The sequence below is a fragment of the Cryptotermes secundus genome, unplaced genomic scaffold (genome assembly GCF_002891405.2).
Source record: "Cryptotermes secundus unplaced genomic scaffold, Csec_1.0 scaffold205, whole genome shotgun sequence".
Taxonomy (NCBI): Eukaryota; Metazoa; Arthropoda; class Insecta; order Blattodea; family Kalotermitidae; genus Cryptotermes; species Cryptotermes secundus.
This window is the reverse complement of record NW_019731570.1, coordinates 802,546-818,231: the sequence shown is the minus strand read 5'-3', so window position 1 is coordinate 818,231 and position 15,686 is coordinate 802,546. Positions and strand designations below refer to the sequence as shown.

At 39.8% G+C, this 15,686-nt stretch overlaps 1 protein-coding gene across 2 annotated transcripts in view; it reads right to left on the bottom strand.

The window, feature by feature from the left end:
• Positions 1–15,686, bottom strand: part of LOC111867077 (E3 SUMO-protein ligase PIAS2) — a 52,552-nt gene that overhangs the window by 15,732 nt on the left and 21,134 nt on the right. For both annotated transcript variants that reach the window (XM_023856561.2, XM_023856560.2), the window contains 5 exons: positions 12,624–12,867; positions 11,787–11,943; positions 5,574–5,698; positions 752–853; positions 153–393 (listed from right to left, as the gene is read on the bottom strand). In XM_023856561.2, the coding sequence (XP_023712329.1) occupies positions 153–393; positions 752–853; positions 5,574–5,698; positions 11,787–11,943; positions 12,624–12,867 (869 nt within the window). The remainder of the gene's footprint in view (positions 1–152; positions 394–751; positions 854–5,573; positions 5,699–11,786; positions 11,944–12,623; positions 12,868–15,686) is intronic.

Genomic DNA, 15,686 nt, shown 5'->3' with positions numbered 1-15,686 from the left:
TGTTGTCCTATCAAAGAAAGATGAGGAGACTATTATGTGGCGAGGGCAATAATATCAGATATATGCAATTTCACATGCTCAAACTCTTTTCTGAAACACAATGGCTGCATAAATCAAGGGGTGCCTGTAGTTATTAAATTCAGTATACTTACTGAGACCTCTTGTGAAGTCTGAATGTCTTACACCTCTAGTTTTCAGTCTCTGTAACAATTCTGAAGAAGTCAATTTCCGAACTAGGTACACTGCTATAGCATAACCGCGTCCGTACTCCGCATTCCAAGAAACAGTAATGTGGTTAGCTACCGTAGGACTTAGCTTTACCATTGTTGTAATGTTTACTGGGCGAGGTGGCCGTTTTGGTTCAACACCAGGCTTGTTAGTTGGAATAGGGTTCTGAAAAACAAAATAAAGAATAGACACACTGTCAAATTACACTGTGCTGCTGTCATAAAGATCATTCCCTTCAGCATTTATAGATTTGTGAAATAAAAACAAGATTACTAGTAAACTCCCATGTTAGGTTTCTTTGGGGACCAGTGAATCTGAACATTAAATGTAACGAAAATCTTGAATGGACGAAATTTAGAATAAACAGTAGTTGCTTGGGATCACTAAAATTAAATGTTAAATGATGAGAAACCTTAAACGAACATTAAATGGGGGTTCCACTGCATTACGAATTTAATAAAACTATAAATATAAAGCACTTGTATTTCTGTAACCATTATTTGGGCACTAATAAATTACTCACAGGTAAGGGGCACATCTTGCCATTCACTTTCACACAAATGCCTGGAGGGAAGAAGTCATCCTGTTCACACGATGTTTCGAGCAGGCAGAATCTCATCTGTACCTGTGAAATATAACAAAAGTCATATATCTTCAACGAAATAAGCACATATTACAGAGACCTCATTCATACCACAGTCATACCCTGAGTCTCCTAGCTCCTGAAAGAACTGTCTGAGAATCGCCTGTACATATCTTTCAAAATTAACAGTTTCATTTTTAAAAAAAAAGGGAGGGGGGTTCAATAATCCTTCTTGCACTTACAGCACACCAAACATCAACTTTCACTGGATGCAGCGGGACTTTGTGGGTGAGAAGTGGATTCTGTGAACTCCAGTAGTGATTATTTTACATATTTTTATATCCCTATAAGTGAAACCATGCTTCATCAGAAGATAACATCAACTGTTGACCGATTTCACCTTTGATGACAGAGTGAAGAAACCGATTGCATAATTAACCCTGCTAGCTGATCACACAGCTGCAAGGCATGGATTACTGTTGTTTTATGGGGTCTAAGCTTTAGCAATTGTTGCCCTTCTTGCACTTGACTTAACATCCAGTTTCTTGAGGCAGATATTTTTACTGACTGTTGTTGTTCATGCATGTGTATTACTTGTAACAGTCACACTGATCTGAGCTTATTCATAAAATGTGAACTGTCTGTCTGCTGGAAAATCTTTCATCATGAAATTTATGTTGAAATTTTCATTGACATCTCCTTGCAGTTCTGTATTTCACATTTCGTACAAAAATACTTGCTGCTCTAAAGAATGTCACACCATTAAATAACACACTGCTCACTAGTCTATAAGTGAGAACAAAACAGCTACTGGAGCTGATAGCTTCCACCCACTAATGACAAATCATAAACAGATTTCACCATATGTGCCACACTCCTTGTAAAACATAATGCCATGAAGTGGTCAATAAAGCTGGAACTTCCTTGTATAGGAGACCATTTTATAATTTTTTCAAACAGAACTTACCATATTAAGAGCGGCTTCTGTAGTCTAGAGGTAATGTTCCCACCTCATGACTCGTGGTATGCAGGTTCAAACCTGGCAGAGGTCGTGGAATTTTTAAGGGCGGAAAAATTCAGGGAACAAGTCTTCCGGGAGGGACTTTAAGCTGTGGGTCCCGTGTCGTAGCTTTACAGCATGTAAAAGAACCTCATATCTCCAAACGAGGTCACTGAGCTAAATTCAAGGACATTTCCCGCCCAACAGTAGTCTCTAACGCCTCTGATAGATGGGGGAAGCATTATAGATACCGCCAAGCTAGTAGAGGCCGAACTCACTGGCTCGGTCGGGACTGATGGTATGCACCAATATCGGTAGGGTATAGAGACTGGTAGAATATCATAGAGGGAAGCACACTGGACCAATACTGGTCTCAGTGCATGGGGAAACCCACCCTCTCCAATAACTAACTAACTAACTACCTTATTAAGTGAATGTTCTGTACAAGAATGAAGAAAGTAGCCCGATTAGAGTTGGAGATTTATGTGACATCTCCTGCAACACTCATCCAAACACAAGCCTGCTTCACATTCAATGCACCAACCAATTGTTTTGCTTCATTTTCTGTGTCCTCAGTACACAAAATGTCTCCTCTGAGAGCCTTCTTTCATGTGGCAGGAATCTGCCTTAAGAAATGATGCTCAGCATCTGTCTGGAGGTGGTTCAGGTGAAAGATGGCCATGCAGAGAGCAAGGAACAGCAATGTGTGTTTCTCCAAAAGACCTTGCATCAGCAGAAGGCTGAATTTCAGTGGATCTGCTCCTTTATTGTACAGCTAAGATAGCACAGTAGGCATAATGATTGGCTACAGGCTGGACAACTGTGGGGTCAGAATTTGAGTCCCAGTAGGGTCAGGAATTTTCTCTTCTCCACGTTAAGACCACTTGCGGGGCCCACCCAGCCTCCTATCCTATGGGTATCAAGGGCTCTTTCCTTGGTTTGGTAAAGCGGCCGGCTGACCCACCCACCTCCAACTAGCGCCGAGGTCAAGAAAACGTGGACTGATATATCTTCTCCCTCATACATCTTCATGGTAAAAAAAAAAAAAAAAAAAAAAAAGTAAAGCTATCCCTGTAACAGGCCGTCAAGGCCCATAGGGTTGAGAGACATTGAGGGTCCAACATTATCTAAACCAAACGGCTCAAAGATAGCGGTTAGGTTGTCAGCCTTATGTGCCAGCCACACTTTACTCCCAAGGAAAATTATTTAATTAATTCCTGGTACTCATTTCTGTTAGAGGCTGAGTTGACCCCAAGGCCATAGTGCGCGTGGAAGGGTTAGGTAAGATGAAAATATCCAGTGACCTCATTGGGACTTGAACCCACGACCTTCCAGCTTGTAGCATAGTGCCTCAACCAACTACGCTATCTTCATGGTGCAGTGCTTAATTAGTTAAGCAAAGGAACAACTCTACCTTTTTACCTGATCCTTCATTGTTTAGAATGGACTGATACATTATTATTGAACTTTGAACAGCAACACTGAGTAATCTTTGAACAGTTTCATATACCACTTAGAACCTTTCTCTTGCTCAAGCAAATACAGCCAAGCCATAGCAGTTGACCTTCAACTGCTCCCACGCTCAAATTAGTCAGACACAACTGCAGCCATACTCCTATAACCCATGAATGCTGACAACACTGCTCTCCCTTCTTCAATCTCTTGTCTTCATGATGGGCAGGGGCAGACATTTTTCTTTTTAGTACATGAAATACCTACATAGTCTGTACCTTTGGATTTCAAGAATCAGGGCAACTCTGAGCAATTACAAAACATGTCTATCCACGCAGTGTGGCCATGACTGAGATGTTCCATTAGCTTGATAACAACTGCTGACATTGCATTTGTGCCTGGCTTTACATACTTATCTGTAAGTGTCATGCCACACCCTGCATATGAGTAAATAAGAAACACCAAACATAACCAGTGCTTCATTCACAAATTTCAAATGTATGCCAAACCTGGCAGCCTTTGATGGTGTGTACTACCTGAACAGGAAACAGCCCTTTCACAGAGTAAAAAATTTGTCTATTGCTATAATCTGGTTTGGAATGTACAAATTTTGAAATATATTATTCAGATGTTGACTGTGTAAATTTTAGAAGTTCAGGATGGCCTTCAGTTTCACTGTTTTTACTGTTACCAGAAATGTGAATGAAATTTGTATTAGTTCCAGCCTTTCCAAAAAGAATGGATGAAGAGCAGACAGTTCTCTGAATAGTATGACCTGTGTTGGTTTTTATACTATGCCCGTCAACATAAACACAGCTAAAACCACTTACATTTCTTCCACTGTGACCTTTTCCCACTTCTAATTGTAGAATAAAATGTAAACAACCACAGGATTTTTAGATTTCTTACTGTGTACATTTATTGGTTTCATTTACTTCTAGCTACATAACTACCATGACAAAAATGTTTTCATTTATGTCCACTATATCCCAATTAGATGTGTTGAACTGCTGGCTATGAATGACATATCAGCAATTCAATATCTAAATGCATTCCTGTATTCACTGCCTGATGATGGTCTTGTATGACCAAAACATGTAGCAGGAATAAGAAGTCTAACTGCAAAACATTAATAGCGAGTATATATTGTTGTGTGACTGTTAACCTAATTCNTCAAATCATGTCTTTACAACATATGCTCAAAATGGCTTCCCTGTTCAGCAATTCATGCACAAGCTCTTTTTACCATGTTTGAGAGCACTTTGTGGAGCACCTGTAAACTGATGCTGTTAATCACCATTGTAATGTGCCTCTTGAGGTAATCCAGTGTATGCAAATTGTTTTTATAGACAATTTCTTTCAGGTACCCCCAAAGGAAAAAATATGCAGATGAAAAATAGGGCAAACATGGGGGCCACAATCCTTTCAAAGGGAGACAGTCACTGAAAAACTTCCGCAAGAACTGCATGGTTTCATTAGATGTGTGACATGTGGCACCGCCTTGCTGCAACCAACACTCATGTTCATCAACTCCAAGAAGCGCAATAAGCTGTGTAATGATGTCTTAGTACACTGGACTGTTCACTGTTGTTTCAAAGAAAATTGGGCCCACTATTTGACGACATGATACAGCACACCACACTCCAATTTTCTGACAGAGCAAGGGCTTTTAATGTAATACATGTGGATTTTCAGATGACCAAATCCTATCATTTTGACTGTTCATGTAGCCACTAAGGCGAAACCACACTTTATCAGTGAAGAATGACTGGCAAAATAATATTGCACAATGAAAACTCGTTCTTGGGAAAATGACATGTCTGTCATGCAATACACATAGCTATACTGCAGACATCGTATGACCGATACATGACAGATGGTGTTTCTTGTTAGTACTCCTACGGTACCATCTAGCGGTAGGAGATATAATTATATTAACTGCAAGAAGGCCGCACCATAGCTCAAGTGATTAGTTGCTGGCTTCCCATCACGGCGGCCCAGGTTCAATACCGGGTCTGGTCAAGTGGGATTTGTGGTGGACAAAGTGGCGCTGGGGCAGGTTTTCTCCGAGTACTTTGGTTTCCCCTGCCACTCTTCATTCCACCAACTGCTCCAAAACCACCCTCACCTATCATCTGGGGCTGGTACAATAGGCCATAAGTAGACGCAGCACAAGGGACTTAGTCCGACCCCACTAGCAATACAAAAAAAAAATATTAACTGCAATACAATTTATAAGAACTTTTAGTTTGATGTGTGCAACTTTTCCATCTCCTGTATATCAGTAGAGAGCATAGAAGACTACTGTACCTGAATTGCGTATTCCACTTTTGTTCCAGGTCTCAAATCTCTTGAACTTGCAATATCTGTGGCTTGTTGTGGAGTTAGATGGAATACAAAATTACCCTCCTGCAACCTCTGTGTGCCTTGGGGAACTGTGTAAAAGACATTTATCCATCAATTTCAATATTTACCTCTAGAGGAGGGCCACATGGGTAACACGTTAAAGAGGAATTACAAAACTCTGGTGGCATCACAAAGCTATGCATGTGTTTCGAATATGCAGAGCTGTGGTATGATTGTATCTATGGCTAATATTTCAGAAAAGAACCAAAATAAAATACCACTAGAAAATAACACTGCCAAAACATGGGACCTCAACCAAAGACAGTGGGAATAACTTGTTTATTTTTTGTTCAGTATCTGTAGCCCACTCTGTGAAGTTGCAGCATGCATTTGTGATCCAGTAACACCTACAACCAATAATTTAATTTTTCACAGTATCATGCATACATCATAGTATGTTAGCACCTGTACCTTTCTTCTGCTGTAAAGATTAATATTTTGTGTGAAGTGAGTGTCTCAACTGTTTAATTAAAATTAAATATTTATTACAGACACACTATTGTATATTCACATATGTGATAAATACAGAATAGTGGCACAAACAGGAGTTTTGTTTACTACTACTGGCAGGAGTGCAGAAACAAAGATACAAACTATAATCCACAATCAATGCTTTATGGTGGTGTATGTGTTCAATGTGAACTGAAGCTGCTTTTACAATATTTGATATGCTCGATCATCATAACACATCTGAAGAAATATGTATGCTAAAATAACTGGCAGATAAAACTGAGAGGGTGATCTACATTACATGCATGATCACTCTGGCAAGTCAAAAAACACAGACATCAGCATACTCTCAATTCCAAACATCTTTATCTAATGAACACAGGCAGTCCATGAGAACACACTTATCATCAGCTCATGGAGCTGAACCCTTCTTGACAAGGTGCCACTTGTGCAGCCACTCAAGAATTTCCCAGCATTTTATGGAACCAAAAGGTTCCTTACCATGTTCACAAGAGCCCTCCACTGGTCCCTATCCTGAGCCAGATCAATAAAATCCATACCATCCCATTCTCTCTCTCTCTCAGTTCCACTTTAATATTGCCCACCCACATGCCTTGGTCTTCCCAGTGGTCTCCTTCCTCCTGGCTTTTCCACCAATATCCTATATGCAATCCTCATCCCCCATTCATGCTGTATGCCCTGCCCATCTCATCCTCATTGACTTGATCATTCTAATTATACTCTAAGAAGAATACAAGTTATGAAGCTCCTCATTATGCAGCTTTCTCCAACCTCCTGCCACTTCATCCCTCTTCAGTCCAAATATTCTCAGCACTGTTCTCAAACACCCTCAGTCTACGTTCCTCCCTTAAAGACAGAGACCAAGTTTCGCACCCATAGAGAACGACAGGCAAAATTATAGTTCTGTATATTCTAATTTTTATGTTTTTAGACAGCAGACGAGAACACAAAAGGTTCTGGACTGAATGGTATCGAATTACCCGAATTCAATCACCTCTTAATTTCCTCCTAAATCAGGTTTGGATTTGTTATAGTCATTCCCAAATATCTGAAATGTGCCACATTCTAATAACATGTTACCTATCTTTAGGTCATGATTTTGCCCTGCATTTTGATGACCATCCTCCTTACTAGCGTCAATTAAAATCTGTTTTTCTATATGGTACCTGTGGTATCTCCCAGTAGATTCACATCATCAGTATAGACCAGGGGTCTCCAAACTTTTCGAACCACAGGCCGCATTAAGTAATTCAGCAATGTCAACGGGCCGGATAAAATGAGAAATTAATAACTCTAGGTATATGAGTTTTATTGAAAGCATAGAATTTCATAAACTAGATACAAAGTATGTGAGAATAAATTATCGTATATTAATGATAACAGACAGTAGCAGCAAATGCTCATATTTTCATCACAAATTATAATAAAACAATTAATGTGAATGATGGAACTCTTTTTGCATTCTTAAAATCTGATTAAATTGAGGTTAAATTTTGAAATGCTAATCACAAGTAGCGACTTAAAATGTGCATCGGATAAATTTGCCCTGTATATCGACTTGATGTACTTTATCTGGGAAAAAGTTTGTTCACACAGATATGTCGTCCCAAAAAATGGAGATAAATTTACAAGCACATTTCTTTAAATTTGGAAATTTCTCAGAGTTCAGAAATTTATAAAATTCGATCAAATTTCCTTCCTTGTATTTGTCTTTAATATGATAATTTTCCTGAAGTTCAATAATTTCCATTTGAATTTGACTTGGGACATCTGCAGCATCACAGTCAAATGGATTTTGAAACAATCTAATTTCCTGAGCACTGGAATCCAAATCATCAAATCGCTTCTGAAATTGTTCTTTCAAATCTAAAATGACTAAATTTGCAAACAAGGAAGGAAATTCAGCTTCACCCTTTTATGCAACTCTGCACAGTATAGCATATGAACAAAGTTACAATATTTCACTTGGCTTTCCAGAAGTATCAACTTTGCTCTGAATGACTTGATAAGTGCATATAAATCACAGACTAAGTTATTTTCACCCTGCAACTTTAAATTCAAATGCTTCATATTGTAACGTGTTTCGTTACTGATCCCACTTCTGACACCAATGTAACGTGTTTCGTTACCGATCCCACTTCTGACCCCAGTGTAACGTGTTGCTGGTTTACTGAAGACGCCGTAGAGATGGTTAATTGGTTTATTTAACAATCTACAAGTAACGGCTACAATTACTTATCACACAGTTGCGGGTTTTCACACTTTATAACCCTAATCGCATTAATCTGTTAACACTGTTGCGGGGTTTCACGATTTATAACCCTATGCGCAAATCAGTTCACTCTGTCTTCAGTAGTCTACACGTCTACAGTAGGGGAGCTATGTATCACTGTATCACGCACTCCCAATTACACAATCACACGCACATCCAGTTCTTCTTTCCGCGACGGCTGCTATACTCCAACTGTAGTCGGCTGACTGGAGAACTGTTGATAACACACTCGCTCGTAGGCTTGCTCGGAACTAGCTCGGCGATGGCCACCTTACAACTAACTGGCCGACTGCTACTTAACTTGGCGATGCCCCCATTTCAACTGACTCGCAGCCGCTGTGCAGCTCACTTATATAGCTGCAGTGCTTGCCTGTTGCGTAATGAGTGCCACGTCATCCTGTTACGTCACCGCTGTTGACTCGCGTTGCATAGCTATCAGGTTGTGGGGGCTCGGCTAACTTCGGCTCCGCTTGTGACGTCACGGCGGGGAGAGTGGCAGGGTGATGACTCGCCTATTACGCGAGCCCTACGTTACCGCCACGTGCCACTGGGGAGGTAGGGGTCCTTCACTGCGCAACATGTCACAATATGGTTCACCAGATCAGCAAAACTGCTAATTTCCTAAGCCACTTGGTATCTGACAAAAGTGGTTCGTGATGATTTTTCTCGTTAAGAAATATATCAATTTCATTCCTGAGCTGAAAGAAGCACAAAAGAACCTTTCCACAGCTAAGCCATCGCACTGCAGTATAATATGTCAGGTCAATAAGTTCGGAATCACATTTACCAGTACTCACTGGAAAATTAGTTCAATTGGCGCATTTCTGCATAATTCTTTTGCGAGCCGGATAAAATCACACCGCGGGCCACGTGTGGCCCACGGGCCATAGTTCGGAGACCCTTGGTATAGATACCATACCGGGTAGGAGAATTATCAGACAAACGTTTATCTATATGGGCTTTACAATACATTTCGTTTAAACACATTTTAATTGGCCTGACTAGTTTCATGGGTATTCCAAACTCTATCAGAATACTGTACAATACTTCCTTCCTAACTGAATCATAGGCTTTCATGAAGTCTATGAATAGCTTACGCATTGTCTCATTGTACTCCCATTTTTTTCTCCAATATCTGATGAATGCACAAGATTTTATCTGTAGTTGATCTGTTACATCAAAGCCCACACTGATGATCCCCAATAAGTTTATCTATATATGGACTTAACCTTAAGAGAAGAATATTGGATAAAATTTTGCATGAAGTTGATAGCAGTAATATCCCACGATAATTACTACAGTCAGTTTTATCACCCTTCTTGTGAACTTGTACAATAATAGACTCCTTCCACTGATCAGGTAATTTTTCCTTATTCCAAATAGAATTAATTAGCTTAGAGAGCTTAGAAAGTAATATTTCACCTCCTGCTTGAATAAGTTCTGCTGGAATTTGAACACTACCTGGCAACTTATACCATTTCAATTTTTCAATAGTAATTTCAACCTCAAAAGGGCTAGATCAGATACCAACAGCTCAGCTGTATGGATTTATATCTGCCTAACATCACTGACCTATGGACATTCAATAACTGTGAGAAACAGTTCTTACACCCATTCAAAATGTTGTGGGAATCTGCAAGCAGATCACCATTCCCATCCATCACTAAGTTACTTCTAGGTTGGTAATCCCTCCTGAAGTCATTTGTTCCTCTGTACATGTCTCTAATGTTCTTGTTCTTACTGCTCATCACGAGCTAGTCAATTTTGTCTTTCAGATACTCCCTCTTTCTACTCCTGAAATGCCTGCTGGTTTCATGTCTTATATTGTTTGGATTATCCCCATTTATTTTGCTTGGATCCTATAACCATGCATCTGGTTTGTTTCTTTTGGTCTAATAATTTTGAGCATCCTTCATCAAATCATGGTTTATACTTCTTCAGTTCATAATAACCTAGACTCTCTTCAGCAGAAATTTTGATATTCTCTCTAATAATTTCCAAGCTTTATTAACATCCACCCCAGTGTCTAAGTCTTCCAAAGCTGCGAACCTATCTGACATTTCAACACGATACTACTCCTTACCTCCTACCTCGTTTAATTTCTTGACATTGAACCTCTACGTATGAATTCTGTGTGATGTTTGCTTACTCACTGCCAGTTTTTCCTCACTTTTGCGCCACCACCAGGTAGTGGTCAGTATCACATTCTGCTGGCCTGAATGATCGGACATCAAGTATACTTGAATACCATCACCTATCTATTGCAACATGGTCAATTTTACTGTGTGACTTCCCATCAGGAGACATCCAAGTAAATTTATGAATGTTACAATGTGGGAACATTGTAATTTGACTATAAGATTTTTTTATGTGGCAAAGTTTACTACTCTTAACTCCATTATCAATTTCGTGCAAACTCTCACTGCCAATCAGTGGTTTGAAAATATCTTCCCTACCTACTTTGGCATTGAAATCTCCTAACAAAATTTTCATATGGTATGGTTCAGTAATCATCATCTAACAAGTCACCAAATAATTTTCTACTTCCCCTTGGGTGTGTCACAATTTCCACTGCCCACTTTCTACGTGATGCAGAGGTAGGTGAAGCCTGTTTTCTATGTCTCTGCTTTGCAGCCTGCCATTGTTTCTTCATACAACTTTTTCTTTCCTGTCCAGTTGCTTTGTTACTTATCTTTACTCTGTTAAGTTTCAATGAAGTCTGCATGTATACAATAATTAATTCAAATGCTGGGACTTTCATTTACCCCATGGTATAACTTTCAATCATGTGTTTAAAAATTAATTTCATAAGGGCATACATTCAGCACATATCCCATCATACTGAAAAGTTAAAAGAGGTTGGTTCTTTTATAACCTGTATCTGTAAACAACACAACAAAGCATAGAGAAACTGGAAATGAAAGGGCACCAACACACATACAGGAACGTGTATTTTTTTTTATTGCTTAGTGGGGTGGGGCTGAGTCCACTTGGTACTGTGGCCACTTCTGGCCTATTGTACCAGCCCCAGGTGATAGGTGAGGATGATTATGGAGCAATTGGTGGAATGAAGATTGGCAGGGAAAACCTAAGTGCTAGGAGAAAACCTTCCCCAGCACCACTTTGTCCACCACAAATCCCACTTGACGAGACCCGGGATCGAACCCGGGCTGCCTTGGTGGGAAGCCAGCGACTAACTGCTTGAACTATGGCATGGCCATAGGAACATGTGTAACAAACACGATACCCCAGAAACGAAACGGTACACAAAAGACTAAATTTCTCACATTTAGTAACTGGTACTCTTAACAGATGATGTTTCATTACTTATTATTCACATTTAAATTGTGAAATAAAGTATACACACTACATACCCAGGCTTGATGGCTTCAGCAGTTCTCCCATCATATCAAAGAAAGGCAGGCGTTTTAGTCTCACATCTGGATGCACTGGGTAGTTGCTAGCTGTTGAGGCAGGTGGAGATGCCTTGGGCTGGTACTGGTACATGTTATTGGGATACATACCTCGAGGCTACAAAAGCAAATATGTCAAGATGTTGCAATGTGTGTGTGTATGTGTAAACTTCAAAATTTATCTCAGACAACTTTTAGTTCTTGATATCAGTGAACGATTTCCAGGATTTTAATAGGGGTGAAATACAAAAGATTATACAAAAATGTAAATGACTGCATTCATCTAGGTGAAGTTACTGTAGAAATGTTTTAAGTAACAATACTTTATTTTCTAATACCTCTAGTTAAGACATTTCGGACTTCCAGGACTCTGCCCATCTGGTAAGGATGAAGAAATCCTGTTCTGAGGTAGGAGTATTTACAGGCCAGAATTTTGCTATTCCCAATGATAAGATGGTCATGGTGGGAAGTGGAGTTAGTGATACTGATGATCATTGCTGTGCTTATGGTGAAGGCTGCTGTCACTATACTGAAGGTGACAGTGTTTGTCACAACCATCATGGTGATGGTGAAGATTATCATGGTGACCAGAAGGGAGAACATATAACTGAACCTAAGCTAATCACAATGGCATTCTAGTACATATAACATTCAAGACGTTCTGATGTTGTCAGAGGTGAGGAACAGGGAAGACAGAAAAATCGGCTCTAGATCCAATCAATCTTCTAATTAAGACATGGCTGAATATAATTAGTTCACTAAAACTGATCTTCTACATGAATGTGCATGAATACAAACCGGTTGTATCTGCCTATCAGCACCTTGACCTGTGTAACCAGTCTGCTGATAAACTGCATTGCGCTGTTGTGGTTGGGTATGCTGCTGCATTGCACTGTTATGAACTGGCTGCAGATCTCTGCCGCCTGTAGATGATGCCGCGGATGCTGCAGTAGGATTTGTCTGTTGTTGTTGTTGTTGTTGTTGTTGTTGCTGCTGCTGCTGTTGTTGCTGCAAGGGCATTAACCCACTAGCCTGACCTTGTCTGGAAAAAATGTCATACAATACAAATACTAACCCCTCCTATGTTTCTCAGATGGCAACTTATTAAATACTGGAAAAGACAGCTGTATTGTTGGGGATCAGGGTAGTGTCTCAGCTTCTGCCAGACAGGACAATTTTCTGCAAGCTGCTACAAACAACAAATTTCACTTCAACATTTCACATTGTGGATGTTTGGTGAGCTTATGACAATGATGTTAAATACTGAAAATAGTTCAATTCTTGCTTTTATGTTCAGCAAAAAGGCAAGAATAATAACAAGAGAAGCAGCAAAGTTTAAACAGAGATGGAGTGTCTTTCATACTCCACTGTACAGGCTATTTATCTAAGAGATGACTGAATGCTCATGCCTAATTAACTGGAAAGGAAGTAGTGATAGCCTACTTCTGGGTACTATTCGAGAAAATGTCTGCAGTGACTGAGGAAATGGAATAAAATGTCAACATGGCCCATACCTTGGCACACTTTCAAACAACCCTTCAGGGCAAATAATTTCAAACATCAATTGATCACAAAGCTGTGTGATAACCAAAGCCATGGATATGTTGATGAACACAAGGTAACATAAGAATGATGTAAGATGCACTTTAGTATAGTGTCTCTGGACTGAGTATATTGTACTTGTATTTTTGTGTTACACAGATGCTCCCTCTCAAATAAAGTGACATTCACTTAGGACATATACTTAACACTACTTCTCAAAGTTGGAATCAGCGTACATAGTAGAACGGCGTTCAAAGTTACGATGTGTGTGAGCTAGCTTGGTTTCTATAAACAGGTGCTCTAGATAAGTCACTGCAGGAGAGAGTGGTCTTATTCTGTCACCTCAGCTGGTAGGTTATAGCTCTCTCAACCAATGGAGTCTTTTTACTTAATTACATGACCACCTCTGTGGTCTAGCGGTCAGAGTTCCTGGCTACGGATCCAGAGGTTCCAGGTTCGATTCCTGGCACTACCAGATTTTCTGAGAAGTAGTGGGTCTGGAATGGGGTCCACTCAGCCTTGTGAGGATAACTGAGGAGCTCTTTCAAGGAAACAGCAGCTCCGTTGTAGAAAACCGAGATTAACGGCCGTGGGGATCTGTTGCGCTGACTACGCAACACCCTCTATCTGCTAAAGTTGGCACTAACTTCACCGACATGCAGCGGTCACTCAGTTAGTATAGTTCATTTGCGGAATACAGGCCACCGATTTTTATGAATTACAACAGTATCAGGGATCCCTAGATTTCTGTTTTCCAAGACTCTCTGCAGCTGTTCAGTTGTAATTCCCAGAAAGCACTTTGTAGCTGCTTTGTGGTCAGTATGCCCACAGGTCTTAACTGATCCTTCTGTATTTTCTTTTTCCATAACTGCAGACTGTCCATCTGTAAGAGCTATTTCTCTTTTCAGTTTAGTTGACCAGATGTACAGTATTTATCATCATCAGCAATGGCAATTTTTATCAAGGATTACTCTGCAAATCCAATTATAATTCCATTTAAGATTTTCCTTCATATATCGTTTTGTTTCAGTGATCCCAGGTGTATAATGTTAGTGCTGGATTACCTGAATTGTTTAGAATTTTCCTCAGTTCAAGGTTCAAATCCGCTGCCCCCAAAAGAAACCTCAGATGGAAGTTTCACTGTATATAAGGATAGCTGATAGGTAAATTGTCATAAATAGTTGGGTGGATTGTGGTAGCTCAGTCTCAAGGTTTGATCCTTCAAGTGTTGAAGATTGTGTTCGCCAACATATTCATGGCTTTGGTTCTCACACAGCTCTGTGATCAATTGATGTTTGAGATTATTTGCCCTGAAGGGTTGTTTGAATCTATACCAATCTATGGCCCATGTTGACATTTTATTCCATTTCATCAGCTAATACATGTGCATTTCTCATTCTCGTAATTCCTAATTTCACTTTTTCCTGTGAACCCTGATCTCACAGAATGGCTAGCAGTTAACACAAATATACTGCCTTACTTTAATGTTACCTTCTGAAGATTGTTTCCTAGCATCGTAAAATACCAGTATATGTACCGATACATGTAACAAGCCTTCCTTGTCAACTGGAATACAATCACAGTACCTTTCTTTGAAGTTTGAAGATGTGACAAAGCCAGCACCAGGCTCATTTCTTCGCATTTTAAACTCCACTGCTTGTTGAAAATGAGTTGGTACACCTCTGAAGATCAGTTTATGAAGACAAAATAATTCTTCACACTGTTCAAATATTCAAGTGCATCCTGAGTCATTCTGGCAGCATGGTATTGTTCTATTTTCTGTTGGTCTGGTCCATTTGATTTATTCATGTTTTATAAATACAGAACACTAGTATACGTTTCACTTCAATAATTTGCTAGCAGGATAAAACTTCTTCCATAAAAGTACTGCCAGTAATCAAAAATGTAGGACTGCGCCACAGCTCAAGCAGTTAGTCACTGGCTTCCCACCACAGCAGCCCGGACTCAATCCCGGGTCTGGTCAAGTGGAACTTGTGGTGGACAAAGTGGCACTGGGTCGGAGTTTTCTCCGAGTTACTTCAGTTTCCCCTGCCAATCTTCATTCCACCAAATTCTCCATCACCATAATCACCTAGGGCAGGCTACAACAGGCCAATCAGTAGCCGCCATGCCGAGTGGCCCCAGTTGGACTCCACCCCCCGATAAACAAATTAAAAAAAATTAACCAACAATGTATATATTTTTTGTGGCATCTGTAGATATACTTTGGTATGTCCTTTTCTATCTAAGATTTGCTGGATTCACAGATTATACCTATATCTATATATATATATATATATATATATATATATATATATA